Source organism: Lynx rufus, unplaced genomic scaffold (genome assembly GCF_022079265.1).
Source record: "Lynx rufus isolate CCGP_SWC_20201006 ecotype Redwood Valley unplaced genomic scaffold, mLynRuf1.p SCAF_23, whole genome shotgun sequence".
Taxonomy (NCBI): Eukaryota; Metazoa; Chordata; class Mammalia; order Carnivora; family Felidae; genus Lynx; species Lynx rufus.
Window position 1 is genome coordinate 21,775,845 of NW_025814838.1, and position 14,546 is coordinate 21,790,390.

The 14,546-nt window shown below is 51.5% G+C and overlaps 1 protein-coding gene across 4 annotated transcripts in view; it reads left to right on the plus strand.

The window, feature by feature from the left end:
• The first annotated feature begins 5,024 nt into the window (after positions 1–5,024).
• CREBBP (CREB binding protein) overlaps positions 5,025–14,546 on the plus strand; it is a 126,453-nt gene continuing 116,931 nt past the window's right edge. For 3 of the 4 annotated variants that reach the window (XM_047087207.1, XM_047087209.1, XM_047087208.1), the window contains exon 1: positions 5,025–5,283. In XM_047087207.1, the coding sequence (XP_046943163.1) occupies positions 5,199–5,283 (85 nt within the window). In that variant the 5' untranslated portion in view covers positions 5,025–5,198. The remainder of the gene's footprint in view (positions 5,284–14,546) is intronic. The other variant, XM_047087211.1, reaches the window with a different exon arrangement.

A 14,546-nucleotide genomic window follows, 5' to 3' on the forward strand; every position in this document is an offset into this window, starting at 1 on the left:
GGAGGGTGGCTTTAGCTCTCTGTCTGACATGTTATTTTTATTTTTTTTTATTGAAAAAAAATTTTTTAACATTTATTTTTATTTTGGGGACAGAGAGAGACAGAGCATGAATGGGGGAGGGGCAGAGAGAGAGGGAGACACAGAATCGGAAGCAGGCTCCAGGCTCCGAGCCATCAGCCCAGAGCCCGACCCGGGGCTCGAACTCACGGACCGCAAGATCGTGACCTGAGCTGAAGTCGGACGCTTAACCGACTGAGCCACCCAGGCGCCCCTGACATGTTATTTTTAAAATGAATAAATAAAGATCTGAAGCCAACGTGGCAAGATGTTAGCATTGCCGACCTCAATCATGTAGATAGAAGCATTTATTTATTATTTTCTATAACTTGTTTGAAATTATTTTATGAGTAAAAATAAAAGCAGTGAATGGAAGCAGCAGCAAGTCAGGTCAGTGTAGACAACTGGGTCAAGCAGCTTGGCTGGGAATGGAAGAGATAGGGAGTCCCTGTAGTGGGGAGGGGACAGGGGAGCGGAGATCAAAGGTTCAGAACAGGAGAGCCAGGAAGCTGTGTGAAATCCCACAGAAAACAGGCAGGGCCGTTCCCAGGATTGGGGGCCCGTGAGGACCAGCTGGTGTGGGGAGAAGGTTGTGCCCACCGAATGTGAGGTGTCCACCGGGGTCTGAGGCAGGAGGCAGCTTGAGTCAGTGGGGAGGTCTCTCCCTCCTCAATTTCCTCTTTTCTGTTCCATCTGTGGATGTTGGTCCCTGTTTTCTGCCTGCCGGTTCAGCCCTCAGCCCCCAGGTAGGAAATGCCAGTCACATCACTGCCCGCCCCCCCATCCCTGACCCTTCCTCTTGGCACCGCAAAGCAGATCCCTTTGTGTTCTCCCAACTGGACCCCTGCCTTCTTTCCTTCTGCTGGGGGTGCCTCCCTCCCTCCATCGTTCCTGGTCCGTCTTCCTTCCTTCCAAGTCAACACGTTAAAATCTAGCCGGACTGACATACGATTCCCAGGCCACACAGTTCGCCCATTCTGAGTGCAGGTTTCCATGGTTCTTAGTATGTTCAGAGTGGGGCGACCACCATCACCATCAAGTTTAAAACATTTTCATCACACCAAACAGAAACCCCATGACCTCTGGCTGCCATTCACCACCTCCTCCTCTTCCCAGCAGCCACCGATGCACTTTCCGTCTCTGCATTTGCCTTGTTCTGGACGTTTTATACAAACGGAATCAGACAATACGTGGTCTTTGATGACTGTCTTCTTTCACCGAGCGTAATATTTTCCAGGGACATCCATGCCGTGGTATGTATCTGTGCCTCATTCCTTTCACGACTGAATAATATGCCACTGAGTGGACTAACACGTTATGTTGATCCACTCATCAGCTGATGGATTCAAAGGAACTCTTCTCCAGAAATCTTCCCTCGTTCTAGTTTTAGCCCCTCCCCACCTTGTTCTTTCAGCCCTTAAGCATTCTGGAAACAGGGATTCCATGGTCGTTTGGCCTCAAACCGGAGAGGGTGAGTTTGGTGGAAAGAGCAGGCGGCTTTCGGTTTGCAAACCAGTTGAGCCCCTTTGTGGCTGCGTGACCGGCCCTCCGCTGGGCCTTATTTCTTCGCCTCTAAAACAAGGACATGGTATAGACCCTTCCAGGATTGTGGGAAGTGCCGACCTGAGTGCAGTGTGGGGCCGAGTGGCTGGCATACAGAAGGCACTTAACAGCGTTGTGTCCCTTTCATCTGCATTGACCTTGATCCCGGCTAAGAGTGTGCAGGCAGGAACCACACTTCCTTCCTTGCTATTCCCCCATCGATGTCTGAGCACAGTGTTCCTGGACCAGAGTCAGACCAAGGGGAGAAGAAATAGAAAGGAAAGAAAAAAACAGGTATCAGGGAATACCAGAGGAACTGATCAAAATTATACAAGTGAACTAGAAAAATGGGCAGCAGAACAGGTACGTTTTAGGGTTGAGCAGGGTGAGGCAAAAAGAGAGGAGGGTGTGCAGTTTGAAGACTTACGTTTCAGGCCCGGCCCTGACATGTCCTGGTCACTTACCCCTGGGTCGTCAGGACTGGGTGCCCTCAATTTCCCTCTCTGTAAAATAGGGCATGACCCATGCCATGGCTGCCCGCTGGTGGGGCGACCGCACAAGCTCACGTGCCCACTATCATGTAAACCATTTACCGAGGGATTCAGAGGGCTGGGTGGTGTCCCGACTGACCCAAGGCAGGCCCTGGCTGAGGCCTCGTGGTGACCTGACACATTATGCCCTCCATGGAGTGGCCCGGACTGCCTCAGGTCGAGCCCATCCTTTTTAGTGGCCTGGAGGCCTCTAGGACTCAGAGGAACCTGACAGCGCTCACTCATTCATTTGTTCATCCAATTTTACAAACCTCCTTCTTGCAGGGCACTGTACTATGACTAACACATGGCCCCTGCCCTCAGGGGACCCACAGACTTGTGGGAAGAGGGACGCTCGTGGCACATTCAGATACAGGATGCTGCAGCCCTGTGTTACCTTATGACTTGATACATTTCCTGCCTTACTGTGCAAACTGACTTCTTGAATACTTGCTTATGATTTTTAGGGCTTGCTATTTGGTCTCCTTGAATATATAGGAACTTCTTTATTCTTTACCCAAGAGATTAGCACAGTGGCAATGCCCTGAGGAGACTCCCAAGGGATATTTGATGGAAATAAAAACATGAATGGATGAAAAAAAAAAGACAGTATGCCCAGAAATGCCATGGGAGCCCTCAAGTGGGCTAGGAGGGCTTCCTAAGGGAGGTGACATTTGAAGAGGGTCCTGGAGGATGAGTTGGAGTTTGCCAGCATACATATTCTCAGCACAGGGAACGGCGTTTGCAAGAGTATGAAAAGGCCTGAGTTATGGGAACTTCCTAGTGGACGAGTGGGTACGAGGGAGTGGGTGATGGGGGCGAGGGATGGAAAGTGGAACGGACAGATGTGCGGGGGAGAGGTGAGGGTAGCTCAAAATTTTGAACAATACAAGCAAAGAAGAAAGATCACTCAGTCTTGACACTCGAGAACAATCCTTTTGGTATATACACATGTACATATACCGTATTCCAAACAACTATGCATGCTTTGGTCTGCTTTACAGACCACATAGGTACAGTCTTTCTTTTCGGCTCTGTGTGTAGGAGCTATTTGCTTTAAACAGAGTTCTTTCCCCCTTTTTCCCCGAAGTTAGCTCCGGTGCTGCGTGGGTTGAAGTGTGGAGCGCAAGGGACACTTAGGTGCGATGTAGGACGACTCTGGGGCAGCAGGATGGGGAGGAGCAGGTAAAGGACGTGGGGAGAACGGCTGCGTGGAGAGGGAGGGAGGAGTCTGCGCTGACTCACAGGTTTCCTGGTTAGGAACCCGGGCTGCTGGTGATCCCTTTCAGATAAGGACTTGGGGATGAAGCTCGGGCAAGTTTTGAGGAGCAGATAAGGCACCGATGTGATCACCTTAGCGTTCTGTGGAACCGTCCGGCAGGGAGTGGCCCCCCGGGCCGGTGTCCCCGGGACCGCACACCTTTCCCGAGCCCCTGCGGGGTGCCAGGTGGTGGGCGGGGCGGGGGCGCTCCCCAGACGCCGAGGCCCCCAAGCCCTGATGCAAGAGGCCTTCCAGGCCTGAGAGCAGGCGGAACGCGCCCCAGCCCGGGAGGCAGCGTTCACTGCCTCCGGGGCAGAGGAGGGTGTCGCACCTGGGAGCCCCGTCGCATCAGGGAGTCTCGCATCCCCCTCACTTCACTTGGCGGGAGAGGGTTCGAGTCCCGACCCTGCCACTTCCTGCCTCAGTTTCCCCATCTGCACACACTCGCGGGCGGTCTGTAACCTGCAGGGACTCCGACGCATCGCTGGCATCCGGCGAGGGGAAGTATTCAGGCCTGGTCACTGGGGGAGAGTCGCGGGCAGGAGCCGGGACCGGGCAGAGTCGCCCGGCGGGACCGGCGGGACCGGCGGGACGGGCGGGCCCGGCCCGGCGCCGACTCCACACCCAGGGTCCCGGCTCGCGGCCAGGCCGCAGCCCAGGCCCTCGCCGCCCAGTGGCAAACAGAACAAAAGTGGCGGCCGCGCCGGGCGCCGGGAGTCCCACAGGCGCTGCAGCTCCGCCGCCCGGGCAGCCTCGCAGCCCCACGCACGCCGGCCGCGCCTTCGGCCCCTTCCGCCCGAGCGCGCTCGGCTCTTTCCGCCGCGGACGGCGCAGGTGGAGGGGGCGGGGCGGGGGCCGTGCGTGGTGACGCCGCGGGGGGGTGACGCACCGGCGTGCCCCGCCCCCTCCCCCTCCCCGTTCAGGCTCTGGAAAGAGAAGAAAAAAAACTTTCTTTTTTTTTTAATTGAGGAATCAACAGCCGCCATCTTGTCGCGGACCCGACCGGGGCTTCGAGCGCGATCTACTCGGCCCCGCCGGTCCCGGGCCCCACAACCGCCCGCGCACCCCGCTCCGCCCGGCCGGCCCGCTCCGCCCGGCCCTCGGCGCCCGCTCCGGCGGCCCCGCTCGCCTCTCGGCTCGGCCTCCCGGAGCCGCGGCGGCGGCGGCGGCGGCGGCGGCGGCGGCAGCGGCGGCGGCGGCGGCGGAACGGGGGGTGGGGGGGCCGCGGCGGCGGCGGCGGCGGCGGCCCCGCTTCGCGCATTGTTTTTCCTCACGGCGGCGGCGGCGGCGGGCCGCGGGCGGGGAGCGGAGCCCGGAGCCCCCCGGTCGTCGGGCCGCGAGCGAATTAATTAAGTGGGGCGCGGGGGGGGGGAGCGAGGCGGCGGCGCGGCGGCGGCGGCGGCGGCACCATGTTCCCGGGGACTGCCTGAGCCGCCCGGCCGGGCGCCGTCGCTGCCAGCCGGGCCCGGGGGGGCGGCCGGGCCGCCGGGGCGCCCCCGCCGCGGAGTGTCGCGCTCGGGAGGCGGGCAGGGGATGAGGGGGCCGCGGCCGGCGGCGGCGGCGGCGGCGGCGGCGGCCGGGGGCGGGCGGTGAGCGCTGCGGGGCGCTGTTGCTGTGGCTGAGATTTGGCCGCCGCCTCCCCCACCCGGCCTGCGCCCTCCCTCTCCCTCGGCGCTCGCTCGCGGCTCGCGGCTCGCGCTCGCTCCTCTCCCCTCGCAGCCGGCCGGGGCCGGCGCCCACCCCCCTGCCCGGGAGCCCTTGCCGGCCCGGCCGCCCGCGCTCGGGGCTGTTTCCGCGAGCAGGTGAAAATGGCCGAGAACTTGCTGGACGGACCGCCCAACCCCAAACGAGCCAAACTCAGCTCGCCCGGCTTCTCGGCGAATGACAGCACAGGTGAGGGGGGGTGGGGGGCCGGACGGGGGGCGGGGACCCCACCCGCAGGTGAGCGGCCGGGAGACCCTCCCGGAGGCGCAGGCCGGCGCGGCCGCCTCCCGGGACCCCGGCGGGCCGGCCGAGGGGGAAGTTTGTCGCCGGACTGCGCCGGGGCCCGAGCGGGCCGGCCCTGTCCCGGCGCTCCCGGCCGGCCCGGAGTTGGGGAGGCCCCCCGCGCGCCGAAAGCGAGCGGTACTTGGGCGGAGGAAAAGTAAAGTGGAGCGTGCTGGTGGTCTTCGTGGGGATTCCACGCGCCTCCCCGTGCCTCCGTGCGTCGGCTCACGCGGGGCTGCCTGGAGGGATGACAGCAAGAGGGTACGTTTCTTGGTTAGGGAAGGAAAAAGTGCAACGCAGGGGGGGGGGGCACCCAAAGTGTTTTCTGAGCTAGTAGCACAGTGCGCAGCGCTGTCGTAGCAGCAGCCAGCCCGGGAGTTACGACTTCGAAGTTTCTTGGAATGTGCTCCTTGGGAAGACATTGTTTAGCAGTTACCTTGAAAACTCTCGTTGTTTGATCGTGTAAGTCGTAACGTTTTCCCCACCCCGAACATCGGTAGCGGGACGTCCTCAAAGTTGCTGTGCTGTGTTTAATTTCAGAGGTGTAACCTGAAAAGAAAGTTAAATAGCAGATCGTCTTGGGCTGCAATCTCCACTTGAGCCCGTGTGGCTTTTACAGTGTAGATGTATAAAAAATTCTGTTAAGGAATGTCGGAATTGCAGTTTTTCCAGAAAAAAAATTTTTTGGCAGGAGGTTCAATAAAACATTCCTTGCAACAGCATCCCTGAAAACTTTCTGAGGTAATCCCATCAGTCGCCCAAGAGAAGTATTTTAATTTCTCTTCATTTAACAATTCTGGGCTCTTCTGGGATGGTTCATGGTAGCGTTATGATCGAGTTGGATTTCCTCTTTCAGAGCCTCTCCTTTGCAGTAAAAACTTGCGCGCCGCTGCGAACAATTCTGTCTCCAGCGCAGCCTGCATTTCTCCAGTAGGGTCTCGCAGTAGCAGCATCTGAAAATCAGTTTATAATGAATGGATCCAAATTGAATTATATTGCTGCAGCAATGCCTTCGGTTTTGCCGTAGACACAGCTGCTCCACTTGTGCAAACATTTCTGTGGCCACCGGCGTATTTCTACTAATGGTCTAAAAAGTCTCTTCTGTTGAAACAAAACTTGAATTTTGTGGCTTCAGTTTTAGTACAGTTCCTAGAATATTACTGTAGGAGTGAGAGAAATGATAAAAAAAAAAAATCTGCCGTAAGGAGATTCTTGCCTAGTTTAAATGAAATTTGTTAAATGATGGAGCTGGCAGGGGGAGTAGATAAGTTTCTTGGGACCGGAAAGTCACTAATAATACTTTTTTATTAATTGGTAAAGAGTTGACAAAGAGTTACTTTGTCACATCAACTTCTCTGAAGTAAGAAATGTGGAAACAACCTTTTACTGCAGAACAGATTTTGCTTTTTTAATCTTGCTATGTTTTAGTGAAAAGTCTTTAACTGTATGAAAGATAGATTATGCCAGGCAAGTTCAGCTTTGAAGCTTGCCTTCTGAAACTGGTAACTTTTTGAATGGCTTTGCAGTTTTCCTATTGTTGAATGAGGTTATTGCAGATTTTGTTTTTTTATGGAGGGATAAATTACTAACAGGACTTCACAGAAAGGCTTGTCCAACTGTATGCATTTAGCGGTTTCCAAGATGGAACCCAAAGAATGGCCTTTTTGGCTAGTTCTGCTCTCGGATGGTCACCTACTTGCTTGATGTGTTGCTAATCACAAAGTTTATCGGGAAGGATTTTTCCCTCTAGGCCGCTTCCCCGCCCCCCCTTCCTTTCCAGTTTTGATCCTCCTAAGGCATGAGGGACTTGCTGTTTTCCAAATGTGGAATAAAAAAAGTTTTTGATAGCTCTAATGTAAATCATTTAAGAATAAAGTTCATAATCATACTTGATGTCGAGTCCCCTTGGTCATACATTCATCACGTCACATCGTGCAAGAGTCTGTTAGCGTGGGGCCAAGGAAGGGATCATCACCGAGTACGTTAAACGAGGTACGGCCTTGTCTCCCATAACTACTAGTCTGAGACAGACATCTTAAGGATATATATTAAGCAAATAAAGGACCAAAGGAATTTCATTATGTACCATCAAAGGAGTAAAGGCATTGGGTTAGATGGGACAGTAGGAAGAGACTCAGCCTCGTCTTAGTGATGGGATGTGTTTTTGAGGTTCCCAGGAGAAAGTTGGGCCAGGCGGAGCAAGGTGTGTTTCCTGTGTCTGCATAAAATGTGAGTGAGGGGAGCTCTGTGCTTGGGGGGCACTGAGGGGCTAGGAGCAGCAGCAGGAGGAGGCCTCGGTGGCATGAGAGTGATTTGGACTGCCACGGTGCGGTATGTGTCTGTGGGGTCCGGCCTGGGGAGCTTACCAGCCAGGTGCTCCCTGCAGGGCGCTTGCAGTCTAGCGGGGAGGACGTGGGGGGTGCGTAAAACATGCCAGTGAGGTAAGGTGGCATCTCTGCTCAATGTCGTTGCCTCTGATGACAGGTAGGAAGGGTCTCTGAAGGCTGAGGAGGTGAGGGAAGGCTCCTGCGGAGGGTATGCCGAGGTGATATGGGACTGGAGACGGTGCCCCAAAGGAAGGTAGCAAGTGGAAGAAGGAAAAATAGTGCTGCTGGCCTCCCCCAAACCTCAGCGCTGGAGCAGCACTGGGTTTAATGTTATGAGATGTTGTAGCATTTTCCTGTTTTACGCCGATGCCTTCAACGCTTTCGCACAAATGTAGTCTTCCTTTACTTGGCGCCCATCGTTAAGAGGTAGGTCTGTGTGTTTCCAGTGTGTAGTTAGCTGGGTGTTTTGAAACGTCTTTATTTAATACGTCCTGATTAGAACAGCATATTAGTGTGTTTCAACAGCAGGGATTCGTGATTTAACAGTGAAGGAGAAATAGATATCCAGGCAAGCAGTAGACTTTTTTTTTTTTGTCAGCTTTATTGAAGCCAGATTTACACACGACAAATAGACTAGTTAGTTGAAAGTTTTTTAAGTCTGTCTTCGGAAAATTGAACACAGATCTGTTTCATCCTGTGCTGTGGAAGTGTTCCTAAGGAGTTGTATTACACTTTATGATGTGAATCCCTTTAAATGCAACAGGAAATCGTATTTAAAAAAAGTTTGGGGTAAATACAGTCACCAACCAAAGTACCTTGTACAACAAAATGATGATCTTTCACGTATGTGTAGTGCTTTGCTTCCAGTGTCCTTCTTCCCCCACCTCACCATGGTCCTCGCCGCATCCCGTGAGGCAGGACGGGAAGATGCTCTTCCTGCCGCTTCTGGGTAAGGAACCAGACCTGAGCGAGGTGATCTGCCCAAGCAACGACACAAAGGGCGAAACCAGGACCAAACCTGGCTGATTCAAGTGCACAGTTGTGTCCATTCATTTTGTACATCTGCATCCATAAACATGACATTCGCTCGATCGTGGATTCAGGAGTTTGCGGTACGTGGCAGGATTGAGTAGCGCAACTCCAGCAGATGCGGTGAATCTTTGGGGGAAGGCCGTCACCAGCTCTTGGAGGGGGAGGTGGCGCAGGGTGTGTTCTTCCCAACAGGGTAGCCCGGCAGGTGCTCCCTCTCCCCTCTGGTTGAGTTCTGGCTAAATAGGAAGCGTAAGCTTTTATGGAGGCTTCGACTTCGTTTACTTGTACACATGTTAGAAAAGTAGGGGCTTTTGGATAACCGAGGGGCCAGAACGGTGCACCGTCGGAGTTGCTCAGGGATGATGACGGGTAAGTACATCATAAGCACGATGACAGGGGTGCCTCCCAGTACAGCCCACTGGGACAGCGGAGAATCACTCCTGCTTGACATTTGAGCGTGAGCCTCCAACTCTTAAACCTCATGGAAACAAGGGACAGAGACTTGTACAGGGACGGGGGCTCCGTTGGAGGCTATTTTTACGACTTCTAACTTGTAGCCACTGTGGCCATGTGACAGTATGTGATCACTGGGGGCTGCGTAAGTGCTGACTTTGTATTTTTACTTTGTGTGTTTGAGAACTAAAGAGTTAAAAACGATTTTGCCAAAGTATGCCTTTCCTGGTTAGGATGAAATGTACCTTGTGAGCTGTTCAAGATTAGCAGAACTTGCTTTAAGCCACTTTGGTTCTTGGATGACAGTGGGGACACCACCTCTTCGATCTTCCGTCGAAGCCAGCGTTTCGAGTGTATTCCAAGAAACTAGAAGGCATGCAGAGAAGTGTTTCTCTAAAAAGGTTTTGTGCTCATAGGAGACCCGGAATAGCTGAGGAGCTTTACTGCAGACCTTTCCAGAGCCTTAGCTGCTGCCGGGCTCTGAGTCTTGGAGAGCGGGCCTGTAGTTTGCACGGTTCCGAAGCCTTTCTTATGGAATACAGGGATCGACAGACACTGTGTAAAGGGCCAGAGGTCATATTTTTGGCTTTGCATGACATGGTCTCTGTGATAACTACTCGACACTGCCATTTCAGCATGAAAACCGCCCCGGACAGTATGTACACGTGTGGATGTGGCTTTGTGCCAGTAAAACTAGTAACTTTTGTTAGTGCCAGGGATTTGGCCCTTGGGGTCACAGTGTGGGACACTGATGGAATGCGGGATTAATGCTCTGAAGATCCTCGATTTTCTCTTCTGAAAAGTGGGTGTGCCCTGTAGTCCTGGCTAACTGAAAGTGCTCCTGTCATTGGACCAGCAGCCTGTTTGTCAACGGATCTGGAAGTCACAGTAGCCACATGCATGCATCCTTGCAGGCTCACGAGCAGGCAGATCTCTTGTGTAACACGCTCAGGATATAGGGGAGAATTCTGTAGTCAAGACTGTTGTTTTTTGTTTCCATCTTTATTTATATATATATATATGTATATACACACACACACACATGTATACACACGTATATACATATGTATATATGTATATACATGTATATACATGTACATGATAGGTATATACATGTACATGATAGGTATATACATATACATGTATATACATGTATATGATGTACATGATACGTATATACATATATACACATGTATATGATATATACATGTGTATATATGTGTATATATATTTTTTAGTTTTTTAACATTTATTTTTCAGAGAGAGAGTACAAGCAGGGGAGGGGCAGAGAGAGAGAGAGGGAGGTACAGAATCTGAAGCAGACTCCAGTCTCTTAACTGTCAGCACAAAACCTGATGCAGGGGCTTGAACCCATGGACCACATGATCATGACCTCAGCTGAAGTCGGACACTTGACCGACTGAGCCACCCAGGCGCCCGTTTGTGTGTGTGTGCGTGTGTGCATGTATATGTGTATATATGTACATATATATATATGTATATATAATTTTTAAAAATGTTTTATTTAGTTTTTGAGAGAGCATGAGGTCGGGGAGAGGTGGGGGGTGGGGGGGACAGAGGATGCAAAGCAGGCTCTGTGCTGAAGGCTGACAGCAAACCCGACGCGGGGCCTAAACTCATGAACCGTGAGATCATGACCTGAGCCAAAGTTGGATGCTCAACCCACTGAGCCACCCAGGAGCCCCCAATTATATATATATTTTTAATAGAAACAGGAGGACCAAGAAATTTTAAAATTGCAAAAACTTAGGCAGTGTGATGTGTTTTGAAAATTCTTAACTCGTTTGAAGCCTATTTTGAGCAGCAAATAAATATGTGATTGTTTCTTTACTGTGTATGTAACAACAGTTGAGTCGGCGGTACCACTAGGTAGTAGCAGTATACAAAGGATTCTGATCGATGGCTCTGAGTAGCTTAGAACTGTCAGCAAATTAAGACTTGGAGGCAAAACTCGAGAAAAGAATACAAAATGCCATCAACTGCCAAAATACATGAGTCCGGGCAATCTGAAGAGGGCTTTATGTGTTCATCTGTTCTTCGCTGAACGCCGCTGTGTGCAGAAGCCCATGGCTGATGTCTAGATGGGGGGGCACCTGAGCCACATCCTGGGGACCGGTGAGGAGCTTGGCCAAGGGAAGCACACACCAGGAGTAGCCTGGTGGGCCCTCCGCTCGCATAGTCTGGTGCCTCCCGGGCCTCCCCTACGGAGCCAGAGCGGAGAACCGGGCCGCTGGGGAAGCCCGCCGGTGTCCTTGCCTTGTGTCATGTTGGGAAAAGCTCTTTGGCCACTGGGAGCAGTTTTGTCTCCGTGAGTGTCATCGTGCATGGCCTCTGGGTATGATCCGCGGCCCGTGGCGCTCACTGAAGTCCTCTGGTTGTCCCAGACGGCCTCTTGTAAGCTCTCAAACTCTGGGCCACGCGCTCTGGTTTTCAGCATGTGTGCCTGCTGTTCCCCAGCCCGCGCTCAGGCCTTTGCGCCTGGGGGTGCATCCCGCCTTAGAAATGCCATCCCACGCTTGCTGGGCGGGCTCCTCAGGGCTGGCGTGGTCATCTGTGGCCTGCCTTGACTGGGGAAGGGATGCCACACTTGCCCAGCTCAGTCTTAAACTTGGCTTTTGGGAATATTCTCATATCGCAGCACATCACTGACAGGGAAATCTAAGCCCTTGGGGCGGTCAGTGCCCTTTGAGGGGCTTTTGCCAGTCGACTTGCCGTGGGGGCTGGGGTCCGCTTTCGGGAGCGCCTGACCGTGCCGGCGTGCGGGCCCATGGGAGCGGAGCAGAGGTTGCCCAGCTCGGCTTGGACTTGACCAGCCACGAGTCTCTTCAGACACGGGAGCTGGCGCACGGAAGGCACGCACCGAAGCGGAGGCGGCTCCCTTTCCCCCAGGATTTTAGACAGTATAAGGGGTGACTGTTGCTGCCTCTGAAGAACTGCCTTCAGGGTGTGTCCGGTTCTAAATTGGGGAAGCAGGGCTGTCTCTGAGCTCTGTGTCTAAAAGTTGGATTCCTTTTTTTTTTTTAAACCTTCCCGTTGGACAGACAGGAATTTCATCCCGTGTGACAGTTTCCCCCGTGTTTCATTTCCATTAATCAATCACAGGAATGTTTACTGGAACCGTCGCTAACAGTAGTAAAATCTAATGGTGAAAAAATTTCACCTGATTTTATTTGACTTTCCTGTTCTTAGGTGTCCCGTCTGCTGCTGTTTGAAAATCTCTTAACTTGCCAGTCTTTCTGATACACCTGTGCCTTATTGGGTACAGTAGTAGGTCCTTAATAGTTGTAAGCTGTTCAGTGGCATTGTACGATTCTCTTGTAAAGCAGATTCTTTTTATAATTCAAAGGCTTCCCTCTGCACTACCCCCCAAATATTTTGGATTTTTTAAAATCAAAGCGGTACCACTTAGACATATTTTCACTTTGTAGTTCGAATAACCGATGAAATAACCAGAAAAAAAAAACTATATGTTATGAGAGACTTGTGCAATATTTCAATAAAGGAGTATTTGATATTTGATTACAAACTGAATGATGACATTCGGAACTATAGAAATCTGTTAAATAATTAGGGTTTGCTTTGACAATTATGGACTATAAAAGCTTGACCCAGTTCCTTTGGATTAAAATATTTTGAGTATTTGTCACCTGATTAAAAGTAGAACCTTCTAACCATGACTCAGAGTTGAAGGAAATGTCAGAGCTTTTTATACTGGGAGGCGGGCAGCATGGTAGTAAGGAAGGCACCCGGGCCTCGCTCAGTGTGGACAGAGTCTCAGCTCTCGGCTTATCAGCTCTGCAACTTGGGCTTGTGACTTTACATTTGAGCTCGGGGGGTGGGTGTGGGTTGGGGGTCTCACCTGTAAGAGGGATTTTTTCCCCCCTAGAGTTTTCCTTTTTCACTTTGATCAGTTTTGTATACTGGGCGACTGTGGTTCCTGGTGTCTAGCAGGTTGCCGCAGCTGTTACTGGTGTTTAACTGTGTGGGAAACCGTTAGACATACCCTTCTCCTTGAGCCGGTGGGCATTGGGATGATACAGGTGAGCAGTCTGACCCAGAACTGGATCCGTGAAATTTCTTGCCGAATAAATGGGAAAGTGCCGCCCTCCCCCCCCCATTTCTCTCCCCCACCAGGGCTGGTGTGAGTGGGATCTGGCAGTCTTGCAAAAGAATGAATTAGAGGCTGGGGTTTGGGAATCCTACAGACCAGGTGATAGTTTGACACACTTTGCTCATTCTGTGTTTGAAGTTAAAAACTATTCTGTATTGGAAAATTGAAGTGGAAACGGAATTGTTTTTCTCGTATTGTTTCAGAACAAGGACTTGATTTAGGTTAGGACTTAGCGAAAAAGGAAAAGCAAGTATGGAGGAATCGTAAAAACAATCTTTCTTTTTCAGAAAACAGAGTTAGGGGAGAAAATGGCCTTGGGATCACTATGCAGTTTAGTCAGGTTGATTGGTGGGAAGGATGTCGGTGAAGTTTAATCTCCCCACTGGGTCAGCTCCCTCTGGTCTGGAAAGGAACAGATTCAGCTTTTTGCTGTATTGTGGGGATTTTCTCTCCTACAGATTCTATCATAGGAAATTGTTTCAGTGGAGTGTACTATTTGCCATTCTCCTAGGTATTTTGGGTGTGGTGCTTTGTGGGTTTGGCCACTAAAAATTGCCCCATGGTGGACAAAGAGCTTTTCCTCTGAATTTGTGCCTTTACGTTAAATCTTACTTACCTTTTATTTACTAAATAACTTTCGTTGAAAATGACACAAAGTAATGAAGTACTGATAGATTTTCTGTGCTGTTGTCGTTATGCCTCTTACTCATAGTGGGATTGGGTTTTTTTTGAAGAGCACAGTCTGCCCAGGGTTGAACTTCTCTTTAAAAATCTGTGAGAGAGTCATTTGAATTATTGGGAGATAGTTGGCTATTTCCGCTTGCACTGGTGACTTTCTCAGTCTTTGAAAGTGTAAGGAAAAACTGATCTCTTCCCAACAGTAAGAGAGTAGATTTGGCCATTCCCTCTGTTTGAAATGCCAGTGTTCTCATGATAGCCTCTACGCACCGTCCAGTAGAACTTTATCTGTGATGATGACACACACGTTCTGTAGCCACACGGCCCAGTGCCGGAGTCCCTGGCAGCTTGTGGCTGTTGAGTAAATTGTTACTAATGTGATTCAGGAGCTAAATTTCAAATTTAATTTTAATTAATGTAAATGTACACAGCCGCCTGTGGCTCCTGGCTGCTGTGTTGTACAGCACAGCCCTGAGGACACATACTTCTCTCGTTTGTTCATGGTTTTCTTGAAGGTATTTATGACCATCCTTCAAAGGGACCAGTTT